At 36.2% G+C, this 14,086-nt stretch overlaps 1 protein-coding gene and 1 long non-coding RNA gene across 2 annotated transcripts; one reads left to right on the top strand and one right to left on the bottom strand.

Annotated features, from left to right (window-relative positions):
- The first annotated feature begins 161 nt into the window (after window positions 1–161).
- On the top strand, window positions 162–2,855 carry LOC106151952 (RNA-binding protein MEX3B). Its single transcript, XM_013525399.2, has 2 exons — window positions 162–516; window positions 710–2,855. The coding sequence occupies exons 1-2, from the start codon at window positions 297–299 to the stop codon at window positions 1,993–1,995; spliced, it is 1,506 nt and encodes a 501-aa protein (XP_013380853.2). The 5' UTR covers window positions 162–296; the 3' UTR covers window positions 1,996–2,855.
- Window positions 2,856–4,807: 1,952 nt separating this feature from the next.
- Window positions 4,808–14,086, bottom strand: LOC147764926 (uncharacterized). The gene is made up of 2 exons (XR_015332064.1): window positions 12,917–14,086; window positions 4,808–6,050 (listed from the first exon to the last, which is right to left on the bottom strand). It is a non-coding gene; the product is annotated as an uncharacterized LOC147764926 (long non-coding RNA).

Genomic DNA, 14,086 nt, shown 5'->3' on the forward strand with positions numbered 1-14,086 from the left:
TTGAAAAATGCATAAACATATACCGCCAGGTGTACTTTCCTAAATAGGGTCAAATGGCACATGGCCTAGTGCTGCAAAGCCACGCCCACCGTCTGCTCTCTCGACCAATGAGTTGGCTCAAATGTCTTTGTGCGCAAAGGATTCTGGGGAAAATGACATCATCGCACCATATTGCCCCAGTATTTGAGCAGGAAGAGGCAGAGTTCAACAGCCGCGCCGTAGCAGCACGGCCTAATGTATATAAACGTCTTAAAGGCTATATTTTTATAGATTTTAGTAGTATTTGTAGTCCAGAGATGCCGGCTAGTCTGTTAACAGATGTATCTACGAACGGTGGCGGTCTCGAAGACCAAAGAGCACTACAGATCGCACTGGAGCTCTCTATGTTAGGGATAAATGACGGAGGTCTGAACTCGCCTTTCGACGAAAACAAAGGGTCGAGAAAAAGCGCCAATGTTACCGAAAGTGTGCCAGTCCCTAGTTCAGAACATGTTGCAGAAATTGTCGGCAGACAAGGTGGGTTTTCTGTGATAGCTATGTTCACTTTAACGTTTAAATCTGACAAGTTATCACATTAATGCTACACAAAGCTATTGTTTCGTAGTTGATAAGAGGCCGTGTGATATGTAAATAGGGGGAGTGTTTTGATCGAACACGTCATGCTTGAAATGAAAATACAATGACCCTTTGTTTACATTTCGTCTTGTAGGGTGCAAAATCAAAGCTCTTCGAGCCAAAACCAACACTTACATTAAAACTCCGGTGCGAGGCGAGGAGCCTGTCTTTGTTGTAACAGGAAGGAAGGAAGATGTAGAGGCTGCCAAACGTGAAATTCTCTCTGCTGGTGAGCATTTTAGCCAAATTCGTGCCAGTCGTCGTAATAACAGCAATGGCAATGTTACCACTGGAACAGGAACCCCAACGCCCCCCGGCCCCCCTAGTCCCACCACGCCAGGTCAAGTGACAATCCAAGTGCGAGTGCCATATCGTGTGGTTGGGTTAGTTGTTGGCCCCAAAGGTGCTACCATCAAAAGAATCCAACAGCAAACCCACACATATATCGTCACTCCAAGTCGTGACAAAGAACCCATATTTGAAGTTACAGGGCTACCAGAAAATGTGGAGAAGGCTAAGAAGGAAATAGAAAGCCACATTGCAATGCGCACAGGTGGTGTGCCTATGGATCCTACTAATGATGAGAACGACTTTCACACAAATGGTATTGATTCAGGCTTCCATGAAATGAATGATTTTGCTGCCTTCTATAAGCATCATCCCAATTCTGCATTCAGCTCATATACCAGCAGCAATAACCTGCAAAATGAACAGGAAGGCAGTATCTTCAGCTTCCCACCACCCCCAATTAATGGTACTACGTCTACCACCTCCAAATTGAACGAATTCAATCTCAACGGGTTTGGTTGCAATGGTTTCACCAATGGTCTCACGAATATCTATGACAACGATGAAGGGTTTGGATCCCCATCTTTTGATCCAGTGCCACTTCCTGCTTCCATTTGGCCTGATCTCGGGGAGCCGTCAGCACCCCTATTTGGCAAAACTTCGCCCTCCGCATCCTTGCCACATCGCAGCAGCAGTGTGAGTGGAGTTGTTACACCACGTCTCTCGCCCACTCTCACAGATTCCAGTTCCCCGGAACAACACCAGTCTGTGCGACGTATGAGGAGCGATCCTCTCAATGGTGGGCTGGCGGCCATGCCAAATTTTGCTCCATTACCTACCAATGGCTTCCCCGCTACCTCAAGTAGCAGCATTTCTAGTGCGACTTCCACTAGTCCAGTCGATACAAATGCATTGCCTCGACGCAGCTGTTTTGTGTGCTCCGACAGTGATGTCGTCGCAGCTTTGGTGCCCTGCGGTCACAATCTCTTTTGTATGGAGTGTGCCAATCTCATTGTCGAGAAGCCTGACACTAAACGTCGGTGCCCCATTTGTCAGCAAGTTCCTACTCAGGCTATACGCATTATTTCATAATGGATACTCTTGCATTCAGTGTATTACAGGCATTATATGAGATTATGGTATAAATACTTATTCTAAACTTATTGCAAATTGATAATGGACTAAAACCAATAGAGTTTATACAAATGTTAAAGTATTAAGATAAATATTAAAGAACAGACAGCTACAATATTTTATTCTTACAAAGTACTCTTGTTTCATATGAAAGATTTAAAGATATGTCAAAAATTTTATTATTATACTTGTTTCACTTTAAAGATTATTTGTATATGGTTTAGCTGGGTTGGAGCTTTATGTATGGTGTCTGTATGATTGTTTTGCCAAGTTGTTTTTTCATGCATTTCCTTTACTCATCATCCTTAATTATTTAATCATCCGCCAAGTCATTCAGTTAAGAACGGGACTTCCAGATTGTGAGGTTTGGTTTTAAATATTTATATTTTACCCATACAAATGTATTTTATAGTCAATGAAAAATAGACCTTTATTTTATTCTATATTGTCAATGAAGCCTTAAAAGGCAAGTGAATGTGATGATCAAAATGCTATTTATGCTTTCTAATGCATATTATTTGTATGAATAGCAAAACTGACAACAATTAATTTGTTGCACAACCATAGTTTAGTATTTTCTATTTTAATATTATTATTTATCACAATTCTGTGTATGTAGGTGTGTGACTATGGAACCCAAAGTAAAGATTAAGATGCAGAGTTTAAAGTTAAATACAAAGATATTTTATTTTGTTAGGCTCAGCTAATAAGAGCCTGTAACTAATATTATATTTGTGGAGAGTAAGAAAAAAAGTATAAAAAAAAGAATTGTAAGAGTTTTATTTTTCTGGCATTAATAAAAGTTGTATTTCAAAATACCTCACCTGTTTATATGATGTCTATCGTGTAACACACTTCTGTAAAAAGAATCATTTACTGTACCAAGGCTGAGGCTTTTGGTATTTTGTTATATTAGTGGCAGGGGCTCCTGATGAGTTGCACTGTGGTATTTTCACTATCTGTCTGGTAATTCTACTCCAACAGGCTAAGCTATACTGTGAATATAAATTAACCAAGCTTGTAGCTTCCTATATATGGGAGTACGCAGCTGTCCTACTTCTCTTGCCTTTCAATCTTAACACAGAATTGTGGCTTATGAATTTTTGATAGCATTTTTTCCTGCTGAGAAGTTTATGGAAGTCTTTAAAACTGCAGCTGTTGTTGGATTTGAATCCCATGTGGATTATTAGTAATCAGAGGAGCATCTAGTTGGGGATTGACAAATAAAGGTGTAGGCCAAAGGATGGAAGGCACCTGAAATATTTCATCTTCAGTACTAGATCTCCTTTTACTAGATTTACAACATGAAATGGGGCCAATTCCAAATTTGGCAATCTCAGCGACTTTTGCTAAGCTTACTCAAGTCTTCCATGAAAAAAAAAGACTAGGCCAGGACCAGCTCTCTTAGTTTGTCCAAATTAACTTAGTATGGCTGTACATGGTGTTCTTATTACCTGAGAAAGGTGCTGTTTACCCCATGGCTACTTGCAGTGTTTTTGGTAGGTGCTGTGCAATAGGCCACTACTTGTGTTGGAAGAGATGCAGGGGAAGGAAAAAAATGATGCTCTATCTCTTGGGCACTTGCTTCTAAATCAAGATTAATCCAAGCAGTATTTACTATCCAGATTATTGATCAAATCCAAGGAACACTTTCATTTAGCCTGTTAAATTACAGAATGCAAAAGGCATTTCAACTTTCATTAACTTGGGCTGATTTCCACCTTGGATTAAAGCCCGTGTTGATGTCTGACCTAGACGGTTTTAATATGAATAAATAATGTAGTACTGCAGAATATTTGAGAAAATAACAAATATGCAGAGCGGCGTGGTAGTTTATAGCACAGTGCATTGTTACATTCCCATGTGGTAACAGTCTGTGTTCAGAGAGGCATCTTCTCCATTATCTCCCACTGCCAAAGATTACCATGCTCTCACCCAGGCCAGGCAAGACTGTAATAAACCATTGGTGTATTGTGTAATGCAGCAGCAACGATGTTTGATCCCTTTGCCATACTAGGTAACTGCTGGTGGATAATAATTGCCCTATGTATTTTCCCCTAATATTTTGATCTAATTCAGTTGTAAATAGATTAAGGACTCCTGGTTTAGAAAAGCTATAGATTAATAGATATGTATGCATGTCTGGTTAGATATTTCACAGATCTCTTAAATGTTGAATATGATCCACTGCTGTTGAACATGAAATCTTTTCTGCACTTCTTTAAAGAACCCAATGAACACTTCTTGATTTTTTTTCTTTTAAATTCGGGGTCCAAAAGCATTTTGATAAGGTAACAATAATAAATTTGTTGTTTAGCCAATGGAAAAATCTTATTTAAGGAACTTCTTTTCTTGGCACTCGTTCTTGGCAGTTGAAAGTGTTTCCTTTCTTTAGCTAGGCCCAGGAAGAGCCTTGTCACTTACAATAATATATGGGAATAACAGTCTTTGTATGGGCTGGCATTATTTTGCTCAGGATGATAAATTTGAGGCACATAAAACAGAATCACTGGAGATCTCCCTTTCCTCATATATTTCAAAACAATCCCATTTGCTATTCAGAGCATTTCTAGTGTCAGTGCAGTCTTATGTAACCGAATATAAAACTTAAAGTCATGCTCAGGATGGTGTGACAAAAATCTACTCCTGCTGTACTAAGAAATGTGATATTTGCATGTGATGAAATTGTGTTATTTGGAGGTGAAAGTCTAAAAAATGAGTGATCTGGGAACTGCAGTGATGTTTACTAGTACTTGTTTCTATGTGGAACATCTACGCAGTAATTACTCAACAAAAATAAAGATGAGATCAGCACTTTTGAAAAAGATAACACTTTATTTATTCTTTGATATTAAACTAGAACGCTGATGAAATAAGCATACAGTTCCTTTAGGAGCAAAAGCCTCAGATATACCCGTTAAGGTGGGCTCCAGTTTTTCATGTGTCACCACACTGACAAAATTGAAATTAAAAGAATATTTTTTTCAAATAAAAAAAGTTAATAAAGATGACATTAAGAACTATGTAATAAAAGTATGAGACATTGTTTTATTGCCAAAAATTATAGTTATCTCAGTACACTCAATGAGTAACAGACCAAGAACATGACACCCTTTAATCAGGATAAGGTTTGGCATCCTTTTCAGTTTTTTTTATTCTCTGACAAGTGACCACAATGAAGACAGCCTAAAAATTTGAATTAAAGTATGATCACACAACTAAGATATTAGGACAATTAGATAGACATAAAGATAGGTAACTGGAATAATTTTCCATCTCCTAGAGTAAATTTGACTGTAAAGATGAATCCATGGGCCTAGCAATCCTAGAGCCATGAAATGTCATGTAGACAGCCCAATTGAAAGTAAAAGTACTTTTCCACGGGATATTGATTGTAACAGGAATCCATTTTAATTGACATTAATCATATATATGATAGGATGTGCACCCATAAAACCATGGTTTACCAGTAGAATTATCAAATAATTTAGATAGAATGATGGAATTTTAGGTAAATGGCTATGGTGGACAGGTATCACAGGTGATCAGACCATGTAATATGGTTCATAGTCTCAGGTGATAAATGCAGGAGAGCAAGGTTAATATGGGCCCGATTGCTTGCCAGTCTAGTTATATAATTTATACACAAAATACTGCTATAGTTAGAAGGGCTGCTGGAAAAAAATGCTTTTCTTGGATATCTTGTGACAAATATGACAAAGAGCACCTTTATAACTTCCAGTTGTTTTGTGTGTCAATAGCTTTTAAAAGTGAATAATAAGTGTTCCATCGAAGACTTTGAAAAAAAAAAATTGGGCACAGCGATTTTTTTCATCCATTTTGGGTCCAGTCTGCTCATTCACCCCAGTGTATTATCAATGTTAAGAGCCCATGGCCAGAACTATTGTAGCAGGGGTAGTGGTGTTAATCTCTTATCTGGCTGTGTACTTGTTGTGGTAGACTATCCTCTCTTTTGTTGCCCTCCATGACTGGTGACTCAGCACTTGCGGAACCTAGAAAAAAAATAGAGCACAATTCACTTAATGATCCATCAAAGCGAATCTACTCACACCAACTGCTGGGCTGATGAACTGATAGACACAGAGGCCAAGCCACTGCTTAACTTTAAAAAAAAAGTGGGGAAATCATGCAGCTCCAAAGATGAAATGCAGTAGCTGTGAAAGCAAAAGGGGGTAAAAACCACTGCTTGAAGTTGCACTTTCAGAAGTGGGTATTGGCCCAATAGAAGGATTCCAAAATCATGAATGCCCAAACATAGATATCCTGCCTCACTGCAGGACACTCCAGTCTTTATAAAGATGACCATGCTCTATCTGTTATGTCATGTTTGTTAATCCTTTAAGGGTCACGATGATATATGTGATGTGGATTTAAAAATGTTTTTGCAAAGCAAATCACATTTTGAAACAGGTAACGGCACATTTTTACTCAATGACGTAATTGGAAAACCTGAATATCAAGCCTTCATATCTATTTTAGTCTGTACTGAGAATGGGAATAAGATGTCTGTGTCATGTCCCAAGGATGTTTGCATATCTAAGAGGGAAAATAATGTAATGGCCCTATCAGTTAAAAATACCGGATATATGGCCATTATAGCAAACAAAACAAGTTTACACAAACTATAGAGAACTGGATAAGAAATCTGTACACAGGTCAAAATCAAAATTTTAAATATAAGTATTTAAATTGTCATTTGAAGCCCAATCAGTATGCCATAACTGCTTAATAAATATGACTTAAGAATTAAAAGATATAAGTACGCAAGTTGGATTATATTTAAAGGACATTTTAAAATTCAAATTCTTTTCGTGCAATATTTTTACATATTCCAAAATTTCTTATCAATTTTATCAGCTGGGGATGCTATTTACTTGAACTAACACTCACTATCTAAACCAAAAGTAACTGTTTACAGAGAATTACCCAAAAGAAATCAATTTTACTTACATTTTTATTTTGATGGAACAATAAAATAGTTTGTTCCTTTTTCACTTTGAGAAAATGAAAAGGAGAGTATGTATAGTCATATATTGCACACAATGTGGAAAATATCTGGGTTTTTTATTAGTAATGGCACAACATTAGGCTGTTTGAGCAGGAAATATCATGGGAAAGTCCTTGAGTCAGTGTGATTACCTGAGGCCCATTGGATTTTTTTTGCTGAAGATTGTTTACTGCCAGAGCTGGTTATCAAAAATCTAGGTTTTTACAGGCATGACTGACCAAGCTGGACAGTCTCTAGCTGGACAGTCTCTAGCTGGACAAAGGGAAACATTGCACTGCACTCACACAGTACTTTAACCAGCCCCTCCAATGAGCCATTGTATCGTGCAGTTACTTAAGACATGGTCGAGGCTTGAAGGAAAGAAGATACTTTGATATATGCACTAATGATATACTTTTGCCATAATTTTCATGGGTTGTGGATCAGTAACAACCTACAAAAGTACAATGACACACCCATTCTGAGAGCTAAAGTGACGATTGAAATTCTTCGATACTGCTTTTAAATACATCTCAAATGAATTAGAGAGAAAAAAGAATTCTGATAATGCTTTAAGATGACAAAGTGTTTTTCTTCTCTTGTACTTACAGCTTAAAATATGAGGACCTTTGTCTTGTGCAACTTATAAAAGATATCTATTAAAACACTTATAAATCATTATGAAATATTCCTTACTGTACTATTAAAGATGTTATTAATATGGCCCCTAATTTTTTTTTTTTTTTTTTTTTTGGTATGGGACAGACTAATGAAAATATTCCTCACATCATTAAATATGAGAAAAAGCAGTGAGCAGCATTCACTTTAAGGGATAACAACTATTCATTTTGGCCAAAAAATGAATTTTCCTGGGGTAAACAGCAATTTTCCCATACTTACCAATGGTTAATGAATCCATTTCTACATTCAAAGTTAGTCCCTGTTTTTTTTTTTTTTTTTTTTTTTCTCAAAAGTTAGTTATATACAGACTATAGCCATCTATGGAGGTCACATGGTCAAATGGCAAGCACAGATTTCAGATTTACTGCTATAATTGCGGTTTTTGTGGTAAAATAGAATTATATCCTCTTTCTATAAGTTGTTTACAATGTATTTATTAGGAAATATAGATCTAATATGAAGAGTTATCCCTTTAACTGAGACATAAAATTTGGCAATCCTCAATGCTATAATGTGGTGTAAACGGAGGCTAGGAAACAGCACTTAACAAGATCCTTCATATAGTAAAGACCATGAAAAAATAGCTTCATCTAGTCTTTCCTAAAATATTTATTTCGTAATCCATGTCTGAAATACCAAACCCACCTCCCATCCCACTTATTTCCTCTAAAAATACATAAGAAAGCAAAAGTGGACCTGAGTCAACGTGATGTGCATTCATTGTATTTTTGGATATATTGCTGCATGAATAATATGCTGAAACCAAAAAAAAAAAAAAAAAAATTAAAATTTGAAAAAAATAAATGTTATACTTAATGCTCATAATTCAATCCATTATGCACAAACTGAGAATTTTTTTGTGATTTAACCCCCTTTATTAGACAACCCCTTCCTTAATGACAGAATAAAAGGACTCAAGAGGGTATTGTTTAAAGCTTAATCACCAGACAAAGAGAAGCAGATTTCACTTTTAATGAATGTATCCACATCTGTTCTGCAATAGAGAAACAAAGGAAAGGAAACCTCCTTCACTCACCTGGGCAGATGTTATGAATATTAAGGCATGAATCATGCTATAATGTGACAAACATATGTACCCATCTGTACACTTGTGTAACACAAGACGGGAATCTCTAAACTACTTAAGATTAGAATATAACACTTAATAGATTTCATGAATAATATTTCCTTATTATACTGACCTTTTTTTTCACTTTTTAAATATGGTCATTATTTTGCTTACATTTAATTTAAGTTGCCTTATTTTCATATCATCAGTTTTAACAAAGATTAATCTTTTTTATCAGTTTATAGTTTGTCAGTAGTGTGTAAATACTAGGCCCCAATATATATACATAAATTGAGTCCTAGGTAAATATAACATTTAATCCTGTCCGTCCAGTTGCATCTGTTGGGCAACTCCTCTTTTGTGTAGGGGAGGGCTTATTGCTTGTCAAGGACAACCCTAGGTGGCAATAAATACTGGTTGCAGAAAAGCCCAGTTCCCATAGACAGCATAGGTCTACCTGGATCGACCCAACTCTGCGGAGACTCTTGCTGACTGCAATCAGCTTGACTGAATGACACGCCTCCTCCTGACGTTAAGGAGAATACAAAAATGCTGATGACTAAACAAGTAGACTGGAAACAAGAAGAGGCTTGTCATTCATTTAAGCTGATTGCACTTAGCGAGAGTCCCCCACAGAGTGAGGTAGATCTAATGGAGCTGAAAATGTTCACTTTTATCCCAATTAAGTTTTAGATAAAGCTGATAAATAGACAAAAATTGTTTGAAGTATATCAATTTCTTTATCAGCTTATTTATTTCTGGAAACAGGAAATATGCTACCATAAGACTAACATATCCAAATGTAACCACTAGCTACATATTTTTTCATAAAATGCACTTAACATTAAATAAATTTATTGCGTCTTATCAGTTTCATTCATTTTCTTCTCTGTCTACCTATTCACTTTAGTTCTGTTAACACAAAAAAGACTGCATTCACCCTTACACTGAGGGACCCCACCTGCCCTAAGTAATTCCACCGATGCAGATGTGATATCACATTATGGACAGTTACTCTATTGGGACCTATCCACAGGGAGCCCCCGTTATCCTTTACTTCAGTTAATGTTAGTATGGCAGCATGCACAAGTGCAGTCAGATGATATGCAGCAGAACCAACATGCAATTTATCAATTATTAAACTGTTGGATGAAGGAAGGAAGTAACACCATGTCCTACCTAGTACTTGATCGCTAATTGACCATAACTGCTGGTGATTATGATTATCCTTTTATTAGCTGACAAAAACAAAGGAACTGTGCCTGATAAGTGTGGCATATTGCTCACTTAGCATCATAGTAATGTGGAGTTGCTGTCTTTATGTACTTAAACATTTTACTTGGCAAATGTTCACACTAAATTGGTTGTAAGGCCTCTTGATATTCCCTTCATAATTTTACATTAAATGATGTATAGTTTGTGACCATGATTTGTTTACAGTAAAATAATTCTACACACAGTTTTCCTCACTATTCATCTTGTGAATAGTTTCCAATTCCAGCCAGACGGTATTATTTGTGAGCAGAAAGCAAACAGGTAATGTTGTTCAACATTGCTGATATTACGTAATTCTTGCTATATAAGCTTCCAACACAAAGGACCATAAGCCAGGTTTATGATTCTTAAGAAAGAACATTTGATAAGCTAATGGTACTATTGGTAATCGCATATAGTTTTAATATTCACAGTATTTGTTAAAAGGCTTAATGTCTGGTGTTACTTCTAGTGTATACTCCTAACTGTTTGATCACAATCTTACCAGCTCAATTAATTTGCCACAGAAGTTAATACACATGTTAAAGCTTTTTCAATCACCTCTCACTGGTAATCATTATTTGGCAAAAGTCTCCCTATCTGGTTTTTATTCAATCTCTCAGAAAATATGCCAAGTCTTGATGAAAATCACCCTAAAAATAGTCTTAATGTGCAGAAAATTTCCTGGATAATCAAAGCTAACTAAATGTTGTTGCAATGACTAAAGGTAACAACACCTACATTACTACTAAACCAGTTATGTCATATAGACCTGCAATTTCCAATTATGCTTTGGCAGCTGTAATTGTAGTAGTCATGTAACGGCATCCACTAAGAATTTCTTCCGTTCAGGGTCAGACAGATGCCAGCAATGCTAAATGTGCCTAATTTTAAAGCAGGTGAACTAAGAGTGATCAATTTTACTTTAAAAGGAGGCAAAAATGAAGATAGGCATTTTTCTTTTCTTTTATGAAGAAAGAGGAGATACAGTTCAATAAGTAGTTCACCTGGTATTATATGGACAGATAAACTCACCGAAGTCTAGAAGATTTAGTTTTTTATCGAATTTGTCATGTTAGTTAAAAGAGTAAAGAAAACTACAGCATAGATTATCTATGTATACTGCTTCACTCTGGGAAGTCAATTCAATATTTTACCAACAGATAAAATTATGTATGCTTCACCTTACTTAATTGCTACTACATATGATCAAGAATCTGCTTAAATTTAAGGTTTAAAAAGACTCCTTTTTACAAAGATTTTTATTATGCTTGTCATTTTTTTTTTTTTTTTTTTTTTTTTTGTCAGAAACATAAATCTTTAAACTTTCTACAGAGGGGAAGACTTCATTTGGACAAACAAGACAATATGATTAAATGTAACTTTATGTGAGTAAATAAAAGGATATTTAGTGATAGAAAAAAGTACTATATGTTTTAAAAGTTCCCATCTGAAGAACTTCAAAGATGAAATGACATATCTCTACAAAAGGGTGGAGAATTGTAACAAAAATACTTAACTCCCCAAACAGCTGTCACAAAAAAAAGGTCCCATTATTCAAGCTGATAACAATTTCTCTCCTGTCCAGTGCTAATATCACCAGCATACAGTGGCCGAATTGCAAGCAGCAGCAGGTGCTGGCTGTGTGTGAATGCCAATAGGGGAATTCCTAACAAAAGCACTAAAAACACCATCACAGGCAGCCTGTGTGCATGTGCGGGAATCCATACAAAGACTTGATACTACAGAGTGGTGGTTGTCTGAGCAGGTGCTACTAATGTAAATTATGCACTTTTCACCTGTCCCTGTCTCTGGTATAAAAGGCCAGCCATGGGTACACAACAATAATAACAGAGAGGCACTGGCTTATGGGGGATTTAATATTAATTATCTATTAGTGCAAATACTTTGAGATAATAACAGTAATTGTCCTGTATATTTCTATCCTAATACCCATGCACAGTCCTTGGCTGAATGAAATTCATCGTACAGACAACAATGGCTGCAAAAGCTTCAAAATATCATCTGAATCCCTAATGGGTTGTGTTCTTACAATAAAGCAAATCATAAGGAAAACATCAAGCCACTTTTGGAACTAAAATAGAAATGGCTCTACTTGATAATATACTATCTGATATGCAACATGAAACTCAAATCTCATAAAAACTAAATAATTCATGGAAACTGAGAGAAAACGGGGCAATAGCATGGTATACCACTGGAGCTTAAAGTGGATTTGTTACCAGCCAGTCCCAAAAGATACATAAACCTGGCAAAATTGACAAACAACATGGTCACAGTCACGGCATCCTCTTCCAAGATCTAAAACGAGCATATCACAACAAAGATCAATGACCCAGGGGATTGCATGTTTTACTACTTTCAAAACCATAACCGACATTTAATTCAATGAAACACATTTTAAATGAAAAAGATCTTGAACCAGTTCTCTGCTATACGATAGTGCAAGCTACATCCCTATATGTTATATAGGTGGGGTGCAGCTTTAATACCTTCCCCATTTATATCAAAGGTAAGCTAAACTCAGTTTAGCACACCATATAAGGTGGAGTGTAAGTTACATTCACCTAGATCAGGAAAGGATATATCAGCAGCATGACATCCTGTGCTTGATGGGTAGCAATGAGAGCACATTAAGACTATCTAAGGGAGCCAGTATAACATTGCCCATATATATATATATATATATATATATATAAAGCAGATGGAGGAATACTCATCTTATGACTTGAAAGCAATTATAAGAAGTACTGTAACACCTCTATGACATGTTCAATGATACATTATCATTGCAATAAACGGATCTATATGAGAAGTTGTGAGCACTGCTTTTCAGAAAAACTGACCTGTTACAGACACCAATATGACAGATACAGATCGTTGTTCATAACAGTGTCTTGTTATCTGTCCCAGTATTGAAATGTGTCCTCTTTCGGCAAGATGCATTAGTTGTGACACAACATATACCTTGTTAGGTGCATTGCTCAGCTTCACGTAAGTCAGAGACAAACTATGTCATGACTGTGGGACATAAACTTCAGTGTTACTAATTGGTCTACAGACTGAGTGACAAGCACATGTACAGCCACAGTGGGCATCCCCACTGCCATGACAAGGAACAATACATAAGGAATAAATCTATGTCACATTAAGCTAACATGTGCATGTGTATACAAATTAAATTAAGGCAGAGGCCCTATTGAAAACTGTGCCTTCATTAACTGGTTATACAAGTCTGTAGCCAGCAATTTCAGAGAGGGTTCCTTTTCTAGAAAATGGGCTTTTTTACTCCTTAAACTGTTATGTTGATCCAAGGCTAAAATGGCATAGAACTTGTAGATCAAAAGATTCAGAGCAGACTATTTTTGTCCAATGAGCGGTTATTTTGAGCTCCCCCCCCCCTTCTTGCCAATAGGACTCATAAAATCTTGCTGATTTCAACAAAATACCAGATTAGAAAGAGATCCATAATGCCTTAAAATTTCCTATATAACACCATGTGGTTATTTTAACTAAACTATTTCTTGCCTAAATTAATCAAGCAGCACTGAGGTCTCATTATCCCACTACATTGTACTTGTAACATATTTGCACTGCTTAACACTAAAGTCCACAGACTCCTCCACTGGCAGTGTCCACAATGACACAAGATTAAATGGGTGCCCTTTTTTTTACTAAGAAGATTAGCTATTATGAAGGTTTGGTATTCTGAAATACAAGTCATGATTTTGAAATACGAGTTAAAAAAAGCCTAAAGAAAGACTGCAAAAAAATATATGTTAAACAGGGGTGCACTTTTTCTGCATTATATTAAATGTCAAATTAAAATCATCATGAAAATACAAGGTACTAAACCCAATTACATAATATTTTTTTAAAAATGTTCATGAAGTGCACTTATTGCATCAGTATACCTTTTCACAATAGCAAACTTTTGAATAAGGGAACCCTAATAGTGTACCTTCATAACAGCAAACCCCATATTTCAGAGGCCATAAAAATCAATTTTTTCCTAA

This window comes from Lingula anatina, chromosome 1 (assembly GCF_051362555.1).
Source record: "Lingula anatina isolate TDL-2025a chromosome 1, LinAna3.0, whole genome shotgun sequence".
NCBI classification, from domain to species: domain Eukaryota; kingdom Metazoa; phylum Brachiopoda; class Lingulata; order Lingulida; family Lingulidae; genus Lingula; species Lingula anatina.